This window comes from Gavia stellata, chromosome 3, assembly GCF_030936135.1.
Source record: "Gavia stellata isolate bGavSte3 chromosome 3, bGavSte3.hap2, whole genome shotgun sequence".
Classification (NCBI taxonomy): Eukaryota; Metazoa; Chordata; class Aves; order Gaviiformes; family Gaviidae; genus Gavia; species Gavia stellata.
Window position 1 is genome coordinate 103,435,519 of NC_082596.1, and position 15,728 is coordinate 103,451,246.

Sequence of the window (15,728 nt, forward strand, 5' to 3'; positions counted from 1 at the left end):
TTCCCAAGGTATCTCCCTCATCAAATGAGGGTCATCTAGTTAAGGGGCGACTGTGACCCTGCGAGCCACTGAAACGTCATTGTCGTGAGGCGTGACGGAGCTTCTCGCAGCTCCTCGGGAAAGGCCCGAGGCGGGGGGCCGCCGGCGCCTGAGGACAGCGGCCGGAGAGGGAAGGGGCCGCCGGCGCCGCCTCTTTTCCGGAGGAGCTGAGCACCCTCCGCCCTCCCGGGGCGAGCGGGCCGCCCGCGTTGCCTGTGCGGAGAGCCGCAGCGCTCCCGCCGTCAGGCACTACCGCCCCAGGTAGCGGCGGCGGGGCCGGTACCGCCGGCGGGCAGCCTCCCCGGTGACACGGCGCCGGCAGCGCCTGGTCCGCGGGGCTTGGCAGAGCGACGGCCCCGCTCGCCGCCGCCTCCCGCCCCGCCGGGAGTGGGGGGAGGAGGGGGGCACCGCCGCCGCCTCCCGCCCCGCCGAATGCTGCGGGGCCGCGCGCGCGCTGGGACCCGGCGGCGGCGGCGGCGCCGCGCGCGCGGAATCGGCGGGGCGGCCCCGTCGCTCATTGGCGGAGGCGCGGCTGGTCATCGTGGCGTCACGGGCCGCCCGGGGCCCGCCGCTGCCGCCGGCCCGTGCCCCCAGTGGCGGAGCGGCGGCGGGCGGAGGGGGATGGCGGCGGCCGGAGCTCGGGAAGCAGGTGGGGAGGCGGGCGCGGCGGCGGGCAGACGGACGTGCCTGTTCGCGTGGCTGCGGATGCGCGGGGCGCGGCGGGGAGCCGCCGGCGGGTGAGGGAGGCAGGGCGGGCCGGCCCCTCCGAGAGGCGACCCGGCAGCCGGCGGGGCGCCCGGCGGCGGAGGGGCCGCGTGCCCGTGCCCTGCCTGCCCCCCGCGCCTCAGCCCGGCGCCCCGGCCTTTGGCGGCAGGTCTCCTCGGCGGGGGCGGCTGCCGCCTCCGGGCCGGGCCGGGGCCGGGGTTCCCCCTGCGTGAGGGCGGGGGCGGCCCGCGGCGGGGCGGCGGCTGAGGCGCGCGAGCGGGCGGCCGGCCGGGAGCGGGCGGAGCAGCCCGCGGCGGAGCCCGGCTGACGCCCCGTCCCCCCGTCCCCCCCTCACCAGGTGCCGGCCCTGCGAGAGAGGGCGCCGGCAGGCTGCCGCATCCCGCCCGCGGCTGAAGCCGCCCTCCGCCGGAGCCCTGCCGCGGCCGGCGAGCCCTCAGCGTGACCGCCCCCGGGGCAGCCTCCCCGCTCCCCGCCGTCATGGAGGCGGGTGGCTTGGAGTGGCTGCTGGGCCCGATGCAGCGGCTGGTGTCGTGGGGCGCCGCGGCGGCCATGGTGTTCGGCGGCGTGGTGCCCTACATCCCCCAGTACCGAGACATCCGGCGGACGCAGAACGCGGAGGGCTTTTCCACCTACGTCTGCCTGGTCTTGCTGGTGGCAAACATTTTGCGGATACTTTTTTGGTAAGTCGGTTTCGTGTCTGTGTGCGCGCGTCTGCCCAGTCCTCGAGGTGCTTGCTTGCTAGTCGTAAAGCTTTGATTCGGAGTATTTGAGGAAATAACGGGGTTTACATACTTCTTCCCCTCTCTGGAAGATCGAAGCGCTGTCTTCCCGTAAGCGAGGGAATCTGCGCTGAGTAAAATCAACCGGGCTCAGGAGCGCTGCCTGTTCCCCATCCAGATCTGGTTAGCAGTGCTGTGCTGTTCGAGATGCAACTTTTTAACCTGTAAAGAAAAGAGGTTTAGTCCAAGTCAGGTCTTTTTTCTTGCTGACTGTATTTTACGCTTCCCTTGCCTCTCTAGCTCCGTTCTCAGAGCGAAGGCCCCGGTCCCACACGCTTGTTGTACCATCTAGTTGATATTAACGTCATCGGGACACTTGCCGTATGTTCTTGCATTTTCCCGGGATGCCAACTGGCGTCAGAGGGGGTTCACTTCTAGAGCTCCATGCACGACTACAGACAAAAGTATTCATTCTTTGATAAGCAGGCAAAAGGTGGGCTATCTTCCAAAGCAAATTCTTTCTGTTTTCAACACCACTTTCAGTATTTAAAAGCAAGTTTGTTGCTATATTTAGGTCTTGCGCTGTTGGACAGAGAAAATGTTATTAGGGCGTGATTTCCGTGAATGAATTTTATTAACTTATATTCCTCGTTACTTCATATAATACAGATGCTACAACACTGGGAATGTGCTTGAGAAAAGATGAAATAGTCTGGGAAATTACTGCAACTAAGAACAGTTATCCTAATAATATTTTGACTACAAAATACTGCTTTGTGGTCCACAAAGAACTGATAGGTAACAGGCTACATCCTTTTGTTGGTTCCTGGTTTCTTTTTAAAGCTCCTCTGACTCTTTAAGGAGCTTTCTGGATTCTTCTACAGCAAAATGCAACACGTAAGTGCTGTGCTGGAGTGAAGAAAACAGGGGACCCTCTCTTGGGACCACGGCTGGCAGTCAGACTGAGGGGTCATCACTAGATCAGAGCTACTTGTTGCATTGGACCTATGTTTTCCTGGAGAGAAGAATGTGGAGCCAGCTGTTGGAGAAAGCAGAGAGCGGAAGGGAAGTAGAGGAACTGGTGGTGGTCGGGAAGAAGTGAAAAGCCCAAGTTGACAGTTTGAGAACTAGAAATTGTCTAAATTTTTGTTTCACTGGAGGAAGTTGAAATACACAAATCATTTGCACCTGAATGGAGATGCTGGCAGTTTCTAGGTAATCCAGGCGAGTGCATCTGTTAAATGAGACTTGGGCTATCAAAGAACTGAAAGGTCTTTAATTTGAATTGATTTTAAGTATATCTAGTTAAGAGATGCGTAAAAGAATAAATACTACAAGTAATGAAAAGTTATAATGTATGTCAATGTTAAAAGATTCGTCAACACTTCAAAAGAGAGAGAATGCAGTTATATTGATAAGATTATGTAATTTTTTACTGTGAGTTTTCAGGCCACATAATAGCATCCCTCCCTGACACATAGTAGCTCTGTGTAGGCTCTGGTCATCTTGGAGCTCGGTGATGGCATGGAATGGCGTCACACAGCCCGCGCGTAAGTGTATCTGGCTAGAGGGGGAGTGTAAGGCACGCTGCTGGCTTGTGGGAAAGCCGCTGCTACGGGGAAGTGTTGCAGGCATGAGCCTGCAGAAACCTTTCTGTCTCTGCTTAGAATGAATCGTCTCTTTCTAGTTCTATTGAACCAAAAGACAGAAAAGAAGACTTGCATAATGATAATTCAGTGTTCCCTGACCGAGAATGTTTTGCTTCTCTACCTGTAAAGATCAAGCATCCCTGGTAGTTCGTTACAAACACCAGTAAGTCATGAAAGCAGCATTGAGGGTGGACATTATCACTGGGCATATGGATGGTTAAAGGAAGACAGCAGAGCAAGAGCCTCTGATTTCTGTGAACGTCTTTAAAATGCACCCATAGAGCAGCCTGGCAATTCAATTTTTGCGTTAGTTGTTTAATGTCACCTATGGCTGATGTATCATCTGGGACACAGCACGCTGGATAATTTGACATACACAATTAAACCAATTCTGCTGTTTATGTAATATTCATTGGAGGGAATTAGATGGTTTTTGTTTATTTTGTTTTAAACTTATTAAATAATTTGATCCATTCTTGTGCCAGAACAGAACTGTACCTACAAGTAACTTTGTTTTGTGTATAATTTTACCCCAGTATGACTTTCAAAGTACCAGTTGATAAGATTACTGCTCCTTCCCTTTAGCAAACCACTCTAGATTTTATCCAAGTCTCTCTTCTGAAAACTTTACTGACATGTAGCTGCTGTTTCCAATTGCTTTTTGTTTCTCTTCATTACCCCTAGTTATTAAGCGTATGATTTGTGCCAGATTCAGCCCTCCTGACTTCCCCTCCACCCTGATCCAAAAAATAAGTACTTAAAGTGGTAGGCCTTAAAAACTTTCAAGTTCTAATAGTGTTGCTTTTCGGGCCTTTATTATTTCTTAGGTAGGCTTGTGGTGGAATTTTTTTTTTTTTTTAAAACTTCAAGGACATTTCTGTAATTAATTTCTGGTGTTACTTCCAGATTTTCCCCGAATTTCATATATTCTTGAACTTGAGGCTCACAGAATGGAATGTTACGTATTTCAGATGCGTAGGCAGCAGGAGCAAGACGGTTCCTGACTCTTACGCCATGTTTCTTCTGTATTTTCACTCTTGAGTAGTGCTGGTCTTTCTGTATCTCTGTTGCTCGTAACAGACCCAGTCCCACCTTTCCCCTGTGGCTCTACTATACTTCGTTCGTCTCAGCTGTGGGGGCAATTCCCTCATTTCCTATTTGTGAATTGGCAGATTCCACATGTTCCTAGACCTGTCCTTAGTTATCTCAGAGTATTTTTTGGGTTTTGCAGTGGGTGAAGTTTGACCTTTCGTCTCTGCTCCAAATAGAATATTTGCTTCCTAATCTGCTTGGCATGTTTTATGTGTCAACAGAGTTGCAGCTGGTGTATTTGCACTGTGACAGTAGCCAATGAATGCGGTACTACTGAGATCAAGGATAACGATCCTGTTTCCAGTTACCTGTTTTCACAATTTCTCTCCCTCCAATTACGCTGTCTCCAATGGTATGCCATCTTTTAAAGTCAAGAGGACTCAGTGCAATGCCTCTCCTCCTTGTCTTCCTCCCACCTAAGCCCTTAGTTTCAGGGTGTGCTCAGAGAACTTCTGTTCACCAGTGATGACAGTAACACATTATCCATTAAGTCATTTTTCGTGCTTCTCTGTTTCACAATGTCTCAAAATGTCATCTTTAAAGAGACATTTCTGCTTTCACTTATGCGTGTTTGGCCTTGCTGTGTTCCAACAATGAGTTATATGCCAGAACTTTGTGGAAAAGCAGCGGGAGAGGACTGGTCTGCAAGAATGAAAGCTGTGTATGGATAGCAATGGGCATGATTCCACTTCGCTTTGCTTATGCATGCATGGCTTTTGTTTAGGAAAAAGAAAGTGGAAGTTTGACTGTGCAAACTTATGGTTCGGTGTGTTGACTGTATGTGAAGTCTTCGGTGCTTTTAAAGAGGATTCTGAAAAAAAAATTTTTGAAAAGTAGACAGTCTGTGCTCACAGCATCACACAATGCGGTCTCCATTTACCAGTGTGAAAAGTAGATTTCTGTGCTGTGACTGGAGTTGATAGCAAGTTAGCTTTATTTTTAATAATAATATATCATTATAATTTTATATAATGCTTCAAAGCAGCGTTTATTTTGGGGTGCCAGCGTAGCTGCTGGTCGTGACTTACGATTGGTATCAGCTACTCCTTTGTTCCAGTCCTTCTGCCATTGTCAGTACTGCTTGTGCTGCCTGTCTTCTCCAGACCCCGCAGGTCATTGTTTCTCGCTCTCTGCTCAGTTCAACTTCTAGACTGGTCAGCCTGGAGAAGGTCTGTGCAGTGGGTAAAGAGGAAGAGGCGGTGCAAAACTCAACGCATTTGTAATTCTGGTACATATGAAGATGTATGGCATGCTCCAAAAAATCTGATACCAATTTTTTTCCCCTCTGCATTTTTTAATAAAACACTTCATTACCACTTTTGTTAGCTCATGGCTTACTGTGCTTGCTAGAGTTAGCTCTGATTTCTTGTTCAAGACTGGTTGTTAAAACATCCAAGGGGTACCCCAAGTCTTACTGCTGCTTGAGCTTTGGTGTGGTTAATCACCTCGTTAAGCTGTCCTAGGCTGTTTTGACGTTGCGGGCTGGCTTCAGAGCGCACCGTGGCACTTGAACCCAGTTGTGACCAAGACGGACACATCTTCATTCACGTGGCCTGCAGTCTGCCAGCTGATTAGCTTTGCATTGTCATGATCAAGAATAGGAACAAGAAGGTGGGCGAGAGTTGTGTAATCATTTGGGGGTGGAGGATGCAGAAAAACTTACTTGTGAGCTCTCCCTCTCTTCCCCCTCTCTCTCTTCCCCTTTTCTTTTTCTAGAACAGAGCTTATGATGAGATAAATTATGGGGTTTTTTAATATTAAATTCAGAATAAATAACTAGAGGAAAGGGAACTGCAGATTTCTTAGAAGTCATCAGTAGGCATTTTTGTTTGTATCTTGAGTAAGTTCAGCCAAAAGTACTTATGCTCCCTGCTATTCCCAGAGGTTTTTGGACTTTTTTTCAGTTTTGCAGTCCATAAAATGTTTTATGTAGTAGTATAATATGGTTTGTATATTTTCCAGGGAGACAATATTCTTTCCAAAGGTTTTGAGATGCAATTCTGTGGGCCACTGGCCTAAACCTCATACAGCAACACCGTAGAAATCCAGACAACAGAAAATAAAACCGTCCAATTTTGGAGTTATTCTCACAAAATAGTTGCCTCTAAGACAAACTGTGGAAACAAGTTCTGACAGTCAGGGAAAAGATGAAAACTATGGAGTGTGTTGTTTTTGAGCAAAGGTGACCCTCTACCCATTCCACATCAGTTCACCTGAAACAAAGCAGGTTCTGAAAACTGTAACGTTGGTAGAACTGGGTGGGAATTCTCAGTGCTGGACCGAGCCAGTGGAATAAGCTTCCTATTATGAGTAGAGGTTTACCGAGACGCGTATGCAGCTGGATGTCATTTATAAGCAAATGTTGGACTTGCTGTTTTCTGGGGTAGATTCCTACGTATTTATTTATTCTGCTGTAACACCTACAGTGCTACTTGTGGATCAGGTCCCTGCTGTCAGGTGTTGCTTTGGCTTCAGATAGTGGGCCAGTGATGTCTGTTTGTAGGACTTGCTGTGAGAAGGAGAAACTTTTGCTTTTGAGAGTTCTGTTACTAAAATGAATCTTGCCAGCTTTTACCATGTGGGGAAGGTGGGATGATGCTATAAACCAAGCTGACAGAGTGACTACAACTTTGAAAGATTGCGTTACATATGGCCTGCTGGTGGAATCTTGCTCAGACATTGAGAGCAGAAGTGTTATGCAATTCCTCCTCCTGTTTATAAATGCCGGAGAGCAAGGATAAAACGCCCCGCTCTTTTGTACAAAAAGAAAAGGTAAAGTAGGATTTTCTTATGCCCACGTGAGAAGCTTGTTTTGGGTGCTCCATAAAGTCCTGGAAGACTTTATGTCAAGGAGAAACTCATATCAAGAGATCCTGTTGTAAAACGAGTTTGTTTCTTGTTCTTCCTGCTGATGAAATTCTGTAATTGTATGGGCTGTCTTTCAATCCAGCTGCCGTGTTGCTACCCCAGGCTGTCTGTCATGGCCCTGGTGGGGCGTGCAGCAGCCCGCGGGCTTTCCATCTTGCCTAGAATCTGTAACTTCCCAAAGAACTGGAAGAGTCGACCCAGAGCGGCGAGGCCTGTGGTAACCTTGGTGGTTTCCGCTCTTGCGGTGAGCGGAACCGCCTCTGTGAGCCGAGGCGGTGCCGTGTTGGGTCTGCCCGTGGAGGGGCGAGCGCCCTGGGCCAGCAGCCAGCGGGTGGAAGCTGAAACGGCCTCCAGGAGTGAGGGGGAAACAGGGCGGCCAGGGCGATGGTCGTTGGGTTGCACCAACAGCAGTTGGTTTCTTTTCAGAGACATCTTAGGAAAGGAGATAAGCAAACCTTTTGTGTTTGGGCTTCTTTTACACAATTGGCATTTGCTGTTTTGAGTAGGCCCGGGACTGGAATAGCAGGATTATTGCAGCAGGATTGAGTCATACTGATGGAATTACCTAGTTTTCTCCATGACTGGTTAGTCTCTGCTCTGGCTTGAATGTTCACCTCTCTTGTCTTCATGACCCTGAACATGCATTAATAGTTTTAAGGCTGTTGAGATACTAATAAAATGTAAGCCCCCCCCATCGCCCTTTATTTGCATGTTTGACTCATAGAGGAAAAAAGAGTTCTTTTGTTTTTACAGTATTAAGTAAACAGTGAAAAACTCTTTCTCTCTTTGTAGTCTGCATATGAAGTCTGAGTTCCCTGAATACTCCAACTGTCACGGTTGTTCACTTTGTCACATAGCATCGCAGTCGGGGGGTGGAAATGCAGAGTAATGATGGTGACTCCCTCATCCTCAGGACTTCAGAGTTGCTCTTTTCTATGAACCCGTTCTAGTATACTAAGGCTCTTCATCTTTCTCTAATAATCTACTTTAATGTTCCTCCCCTCCCGGCTCCTGCTTTGGCAAAGATAGGAATCACCTCTGCAAGGCAGCAGGTAAACAGAAGACAGAACAGCACGCTCTCCCTGCAGGGCTTGTGGCTTGCAGTGCTCCTAGCCCAAGCTGGCATGAGGAGTCTTAAACTGGCTTAGTGTTGCTTTGGCAGGCCCTAATATCGATGTGACGTAGAGTAAGCAGCTTGGAGTGGTGTTTGTTTCCGTGATCCTGAGCAAAATGAGTGTTCTGGCTTTAATCTAAAGCTTCAAGAACCCGACAGCGGTCCTTGACACTGGTATTCCCTTCAGTCTTGTTGTCACGGCAGTGTGGTGTAGGCCCTGTCCTGTTTGCTCTGCCTGTTGGTCTCTGTGGCAGCTGTTCCGTTCCCTGTAGATGTCACCTAGCTTAGAGGGTTGTGTTGCCTGTGAGACTCAGTTTGGGGACATGTATTCCACGTGAGTACTTATGTTGCGTAACCCTTGTCTTTGGCTGGAGGGTCGTAAAAAAACAAACAACAAAAAAAAAATCTACGGGTGTTGTGCATTGTTTGAAGTCCCTATAAGAATTTTTAAATTTCCAGTTTACCTCCCTTGTGTGTTGTGAGTTCTGTTTTATTTTTTTTCTCTGATTTTTAAGGGGTAGAGGATCTGCAGCCATGCTTCCAGTCTCATTTCCAGTAGGGTTGTGGTGAGGGCACACTGTTATGATCAGAGAGCAGGTGGCTATGCTTATGTGTGTGTAGTGGGTGGATGTTTATACTGCAAGCAATACTTTTGTGAGGCGCCCATTACTGAATGGCCAATAATCTCATCAGCAGGGAGAAACTAACCTTGCAGCGACCTGTGCTGGATTTACCATCGTAATAGCTTCTGGTTTACTGTGCTGCTAGCTCAGCCTCTCTTAAATGCATTACTATATTTTTACACGCAAATGCGTTTGTAATTGGAGATGGTTTTTCTAAGCCTGGCTTAAACAGTTTCAACTGTTCTGCAAATCTAAGTAAGTCTTTCCCATTTGTGTGTTTTCTCATTCCCTGAATAAGAGACAAATATAACAGCAGTGAATTCCAGTAGTTCAGGGGAACTTGGCCACAGTCAGCAACACAGGCTGAATGAGCTTTGGGATCATGAGCATGGGGCATAGGCTGCGCCCAACTTTTGTTCTTCTCCCCTGCATTTTTTCCTAGTGCAGTGAAAGCCTTATCCAGAGAGCACTCTGCCTGTGATTACATGCATCAGTTGTGTTCCTTATTTCCTTCCTCACAGCATCCTCCAAATTTCTTACGATAATAGCTCTAGTGTGGCCCACCACAAATCCATCGATGGTAGAAAGAAGGGGGGGACTAAGATACACGCAACTGCTCTTCTTCCAGTAGCTACTGGTGGTGGCTCTGGCAGTGGTGTGGAGGCTCAAGGTGTTGTCGTACTTTTCCTTAGCTGTGTGCCATTAGGCAGGAGATACTTGGCCATTTTCATTGGTGTGGGCTGCTTGGCTGTTCTGCACAAGAAGATTTCCAAGGAAGCTAGTCAAGGACTTCCCAATCTCTCTCCTGTTCCTTATATGTTGACTCATAAGAAAAGATCTCTCTCTGGTGAAATGGCTATAGTGGAAATGCAGTATTGTGTGAGAGAGCGTGACGGTGAACCTAGTTGGTTTTTACTAACGCGGAGCTCTGCTATGAAAGTAGCTGAAGCATAAGAAACTATATTTTGCCAGGGTGCTGTAAAACAGGAGCTGTCAAGAAGAGGGCAGTGGTTGCCATGCCTGTGAGGCTGAGGTCTCCAGCAGCACTGAGAATGTGCTGTGCTCTGAGAATGGCCTTAGTAACTGTGCTGTGGGGGAATTTCGAAAGCCTGTGTGCCTCACGGTGCAAGCTGAAGGAGTTAGGGAGCATAGCAATGTGTTTTCACCAAACCCCTTCTTCAGCATCTCTGGTCTTCAAGGGATAAAACGTGGCAGAACTAAGCACAGAGAAGCATCTCACTGATGTCGGAGCCTTCCTATTGTAAATCTAATGTACTTTGAGGGCTGCATACGAAAAGCGTCCACCCTTTACCCCTAATGCGCTTACTGAGAGCGTCTGGTGGGGCTTGCTGAGCTTCCATCAAGTAATGCAGGAAGAGGAGCTTGGAGCATCACCGGCCTTCACTGAAGGGTCTCATTTTCCTGTGGCAGAACCTTGTGCCATCACGTAAGAGTAAGCTCTTCAGTCAAGATGGGCTGCAATCCAAGGCCACCTCTCTGTGTCACGTGCAGGAAGGGCTCAGTAGTCCCCACCAAGCATCATCTGGGAGCAAGCAAAAATTAAATTGGGGGAAGGGGAGAGGGTGGGAGAGGATGAATTATGTATGTTCGGTTTCCGCATCTTTTGGACTTCCTTACTTCCCCCAGCCTTGGTACAAATTGGGTACAAATTGATGAATTGATTGGTGTGTTCTGCAGACCTGGTCTTTCCACTCAGGTGTCTAGAGGCAGACAAGGCATACAAAGCATAATACCTTTTTCCCCCCCCTTCTTTTTTCCTGTAGGAAGATGTTACATTAAACCTGGCAAGCTAATAGCTGTGGGTATCTATTTCTTTATAGGGCAAGTGCTATAGGTCTTTATGACTTCTCTCTCAATTCTTCGTTTTTAAGGTGGTAAGTTTTGCACAGAAGTCCTTGTGAAATCTACGGAGTGTGTATGTGGAGAGCACACGTAGCTGGTGTTAATGCAGCATAACTCTATGGTCTCTGTACTGCCTTGAGCGCTCAATGAATCTGCTTCTCCTTTCACAATAATAGGTTTGCTGCTGGCTTTGGAAACAAAGACTTAAGCTTCTGGTTTCAGAATTTCTAGGATCAATCCACAGGGATGTTGTAATAAGGTTCTCAGATACTCCTGCAAGGGGATTGTGACTCTGAGCTACTGTATGTGCATCTAGAATTGGCTGGTGACTTTCTCTTCCTCAGCCTTTCATACTTGTTACTGTTAGGATTTCCTTTCTCAGGTGCTTAGATAGGATCAAAGAATGAAAATAACTGAGTACAACACTTGTCATCTTTGAGATGTTTTATTAATTTTATTTTCTTGGTTCTTTTTCAGGTTTGGAAGGCGTTTTGAATCCCCTCTTTTGTGGCAAAGCATTATCATGATCATCACTATGTTACTGATGCTGAAACTGTGCACTGAAGTACGTGTGTCCAACGAGCTGAACATAAAACGCCGCTCTTTTGCAGGTTAGTGACACAAACTGGCTTTTGCAGGGTAAATATTTTTGAAAGCATGGTGCGCTGTATTTTGGACAAGAGTTCTGTCTGAATTGCAATCCAGTCTCCTTTCTTGATAATTCAGCGTAGCACTTCCTGAACTTCTTTTTTTGAAACTGCTTTTTTTCCCAGCTAAATATGTAAAGCTGTAATTTTATTTCAGATGAGTCTTCATTCAGTCTGGAAAACAGAGTTCTTAATATTTCACACCATGCCCTGAATATAGAGCTGGCTGTTATGCCATTGTGCTAGCCTGGATTTTTTTTAAGATCTTGGCCAGAATAAGAAGTTATTTTCTTCAGCTGTACTTCCTACCAAGTTCTTTGGTATGATCATATGCTATTATCTGAAATTTTATTTTGCAATTGCAAACAGTTGCTTTTCTACATAACTTATTTTCTACTTACTGAGTTATTTGCTGTCAAAATAGGAGGTGCTGTCATACCATAGTTGCAAAACGATGTCTTTTTGTATACCATTTCCTTGGGCTTTAATGTGGGATTAGTTGGGATTTATGGGAATTTTCACATATTTTTTATTTTGGTTAATTGTGTATTTTTAGGCATTGATAATTTCAGTTGGGGCCAGGATATCATTCTTCATTTACTGAAATGTACAAGCTTTGTGGAAAGTGCCTGCTATTTTTCCCAGATCAGAAATGTGAGACGGGTAGTTTTTGTGTTTCTCTGTGTTGACTTTGACTTACAACATTTTATGTTACAGCTTGTTACCAACAAGAACAGAATTAATGCTGTCAGCTTTTTGTCAGTTGTTTTGCCAATATGGATGTATAATTTATTCTCTCCATCTGTTCTCTTCCCTCACTCCCTAATAATTGAGGGTCTGATGCAGTTCCAGATCTCCACAGCCATCATTAGAAGGCAGCAGCTACTGGCTGTGTGGTAGGGTAATTTATCTAATAGCTATGGAAGCAACTTCCATTCCCGCTCATTGTGGCGTGTAGTGTGAAACTATTCAGGGAAGTGAATTCACGTGGAAGAGGAGCTGCACACAAGCTGCTGTGTTCACAAGGGTTGTTAGTCTGGCAGGATGAGTGACTTAAAAACTACTTTCAGCCAGATTTAGCAGCAGTTAAAATCCAGGAAGCATTTGGGAGAGGCTTGTATGCTTTCTCCCTCCTTTGCTCTCTGTGCTAGCGTTTTGTGAAGTGGCAGAAAGGTTTCTCTGTTTGCCCTTTCTGAGAGGAAGTTATCCTCTTGCACATTTACACGCACCCCCTTGCAGGCTCCTTTGGTAACCTTTGGACAAAAAGGGACGCTATTCAGTTTAGTATATAGCCCTCTTTAAACAACTCTCCCTGAAAGACATACAGTCTCCTAAGGGATAATCAGTCCTTCCCTTGCCAGGCAATGGAAACTCCTCAAGATTGCATTGTGTCATTTGATCCTTTTTCCTGAAACTCAGCTTGTCGTGTGTTTAATTAGCTAGAGAGATTGATTTTACCTGCTTGTGGAGCTTAATTATTTGTTTTCATCAAAAGGCTTGCATCCTCCCGCAAACTTTGAGAACAGCTAAAATCTTTTTCTTACTTGTGATTTGGTTTTTAGTAAGGCCAACTAAAATGCGATGGCTCAGAATAAACATATAAAAGCATACAAAGCTTATTTCAAGCGAGGCAGAAAGATAGGTTTGTATTTCAAGCACAATGTGAGTAGGAGCGAGATCCACGTTTCTAATCCTACGCCTAATCTTATCTCTTAAGTTTTATGGTGATCTGGGCAAGCTGATAGATCTGTGTACTTACTTTCTTTCCTCATAGCTTACTGGGGCAGTGAAAAGCTAGGTTTGAAGTCAGTGTTTTTGATTAACTTTGCAGAATCCTGAGGGGAAGGTGCACATTTTCTGTGTAATAATATGATTTATTATTTTTCACATGGCTGGTCTTCAGTTGAAACTTTTTTCTTCTTTAATTTCTCTCCTCCCTCTGAATGTTTCTGCAAAATAATCCAAAATATTTAGAAAGTGAATAGAATAGAATATTTCAGTGGAAGGGAGTTTGCTGTTTTCTTCCATTACTGTTAAATGCGGTATTTTCCCCGCAGTCACATTAGTATATGTTTACCAGTGTTTTGAATTATGTGGGAGTTGCCTTTTTTTCCTTTTGTTTATATTATTCTCACAGATAAGGTCCCTTAAGTAATAACTAGTTCAGAAGGAATCTACTTAAAATTTCTTGAAGCATTAAGGACCAGTCTCTCCTAATCCTGACAAGCTTGTTCTGTATGCTGTAGCCTGTTTTGTGGTGTTACGGGGTTAAAATACGTAGTAATAGCAATTCAGAACATAGACATAAAGCCATTCAGTTAAAACGCTTGTACTTTTCATTTAGAGGGTAACTATCATAGCATGAAAAATACAGTCTCCCTGGAGTCTTTCCAGTAATGTCTGATTATTTCTTGTAGGCTCTCTATATAGAACTTATTAGGAGAACTCACGTAATCTTCTATTTTTTTCTCTCAGTTACTTCTCAATTATGGGATTCCTCCCCCACCCTTTTTAGTCTTGCAAAGTGACAGTAAGTTGAAAGTGGTGGAGCCCATCTTGTGCTGCTGCTGCCTTCTCTGACTTTTTGTTCTGGATACATAAACTTTATCCTTCAGTTATATGTGTTGATTGAAGACAGAGTAAGTCCTCTTTATGTATCCATCTCTTTTATTATTTTTTAAACTTGGACTGTATAGCCTGTTTTTAACTGTTCTGAACTGGGAAAAAAGCCCAAAACAAATAACCAAGAAAACAACAAAAAAACTCCAACTTTATTTTAAAACCTGCGATGATAGGACAGTTCTCTCCTGCATATGAATACTTTGAAAGCTTTGTGAAGGTATTGTCAGATGCAATCAGCAGGCATGAACAATACATGAGTACCTCCTCATCTTTTATCCTTTGTTTAACACCACTTTAATTGCATCTTGACTGCTTTAATGTAGATTTCCTGGTACCATTGTTGTGGTAACAAAAGCTCTCCTTATTCATTGCCCACTTTTAAATTGGTGTCTGCGCAGCCATACAGATGCTGTCTTGTTGGCTCAGTACAGAAAAGCTCAAGGTTCAGTGGTAGTTTCTTCTGTTACAGTTGTTTAAAGCGCTGTAGTTTCTGGGGCATGATGGTGTTGCCATGCTAGAGAGTTAAGTATTGAAAAGCAAAATGTGCATGTGCCATGTCTTGACTCGAGAATCAAGAGGAGGCTGAAGCAAGGTGCTCACAGATACAGACAGCTAAAAACATCTGGTCACTCTTGAAAACGTTGGCAGGCCGGAGCAGTATTCTTGGAGAGATAGACACTCTACGAAGAACCCACTTTTTCTTTCCCCAAATAAGCCTTCCATCTCTCTCCAATAAATAAGCAATTTCAGTTATGCCCAAGACAGTGTGACAGATTTTGAGCACCCTGAATGTATGAACTATACTGAAAACCAGCGTTTGTTAAAAACGGGCTCTTAGACATCTCTTCTTATTATAGTACAGCCTGGGCTCCTGAAGTAGAACGTGGGCTCTTGTGTTTTTACATGAAGATGATTTGCTCTGGTCATTCATCCAGTTTTGTCTTCCTTCCAACTGCTGGTTGTCTTAACCTGCTTTATAACTTGTATCTTATTATAGCACTCTGATCCCTTGAAGAGCTCTGGTTTTGGCACTGGAAAGCACTCTTGTGTAATACATGGCTTTCAACTGGCAGAGGAAGGCTAGATTTAGCATGCAGAATGGTTGCAGATGGGGTCTACGCTGTCCCTCTTGATATGATTGTCTTAAGTTCAGGTTTCTTGAGACTATTTTAGAACAGCATTTTCCACAGGAGTCAAGGCAACTGTATTATACATACATATCTACACACTCAATGTTGCTGAGGTAACAACTTGTTTTCTCTGATCATGAAAAGTATATAAAGTAAGAGTTAAGCTGTCTGTTTTACTGTTTTTAAGTCTTCATTTTCTCCCACTAGGTACATTGCTGTTGGGTTGTGCATTGAGACTTTTCTGGGACCTCTACTGCTTGACCCTATCTTAACATCATGGGGTGGGAGCCTTATAGAAAGCATGGAGACTAAAATTTCTGGCATGTTTTGTTTTGGCTATTATTTTTTTTGTAAGCAAAATGTACTAACTGACTAAACTGTAACTAAAAGACCCACTGTTGCATTTAATCATACAAGTCTGTTTGTCTTTCCTTCCTTTTTTTTTTTCCCTCAACTGTTTTTTGTCTAGCTGCAGATAGTAAGGATGAAGAAATCAAAGCACCTCCCAAGAGATCCTATCTGGGTATGTACTGTACAAACCCATTCTGCATGAAATTGTCCTCTCAACTACGTATTTCATGCTTTGCTACTTTTTGTAACCATTTTTAGAAATGATTGCATGATCATTTCTATAGA

General features: G+C 45.4%; 1 protein-coding gene across 2 annotated transcripts in view; it reads left to right on the forward strand.

The window, feature by feature from the left end:
* The first annotated feature begins 1,242 nt into the window (after positions 1–1,242).
* SLC66A2 (solute carrier family 66 member 2) overlaps positions 1,243–15,728 on the forward strand; it is a 68,150-nt gene continuing 53,664 nt past the window's right edge. Inside the window, exons 1-3 of one of the 2 annotated variants that reach the window (XM_059836304.1) lie at positions 1,243–1,445; positions 11,171–11,304; positions 15,562–15,615. In XM_059836304.1, the coding sequence (XP_059692287.1) occupies positions 1,243–1,445; positions 11,171–11,304; positions 15,562–15,615 (391 nt within the window). The remainder of the gene's footprint in view (positions 1,446–11,170; positions 11,305–15,561; positions 15,616–15,728) is intronic. The other variant, XM_059836305.1, reaches the window with a different exon arrangement.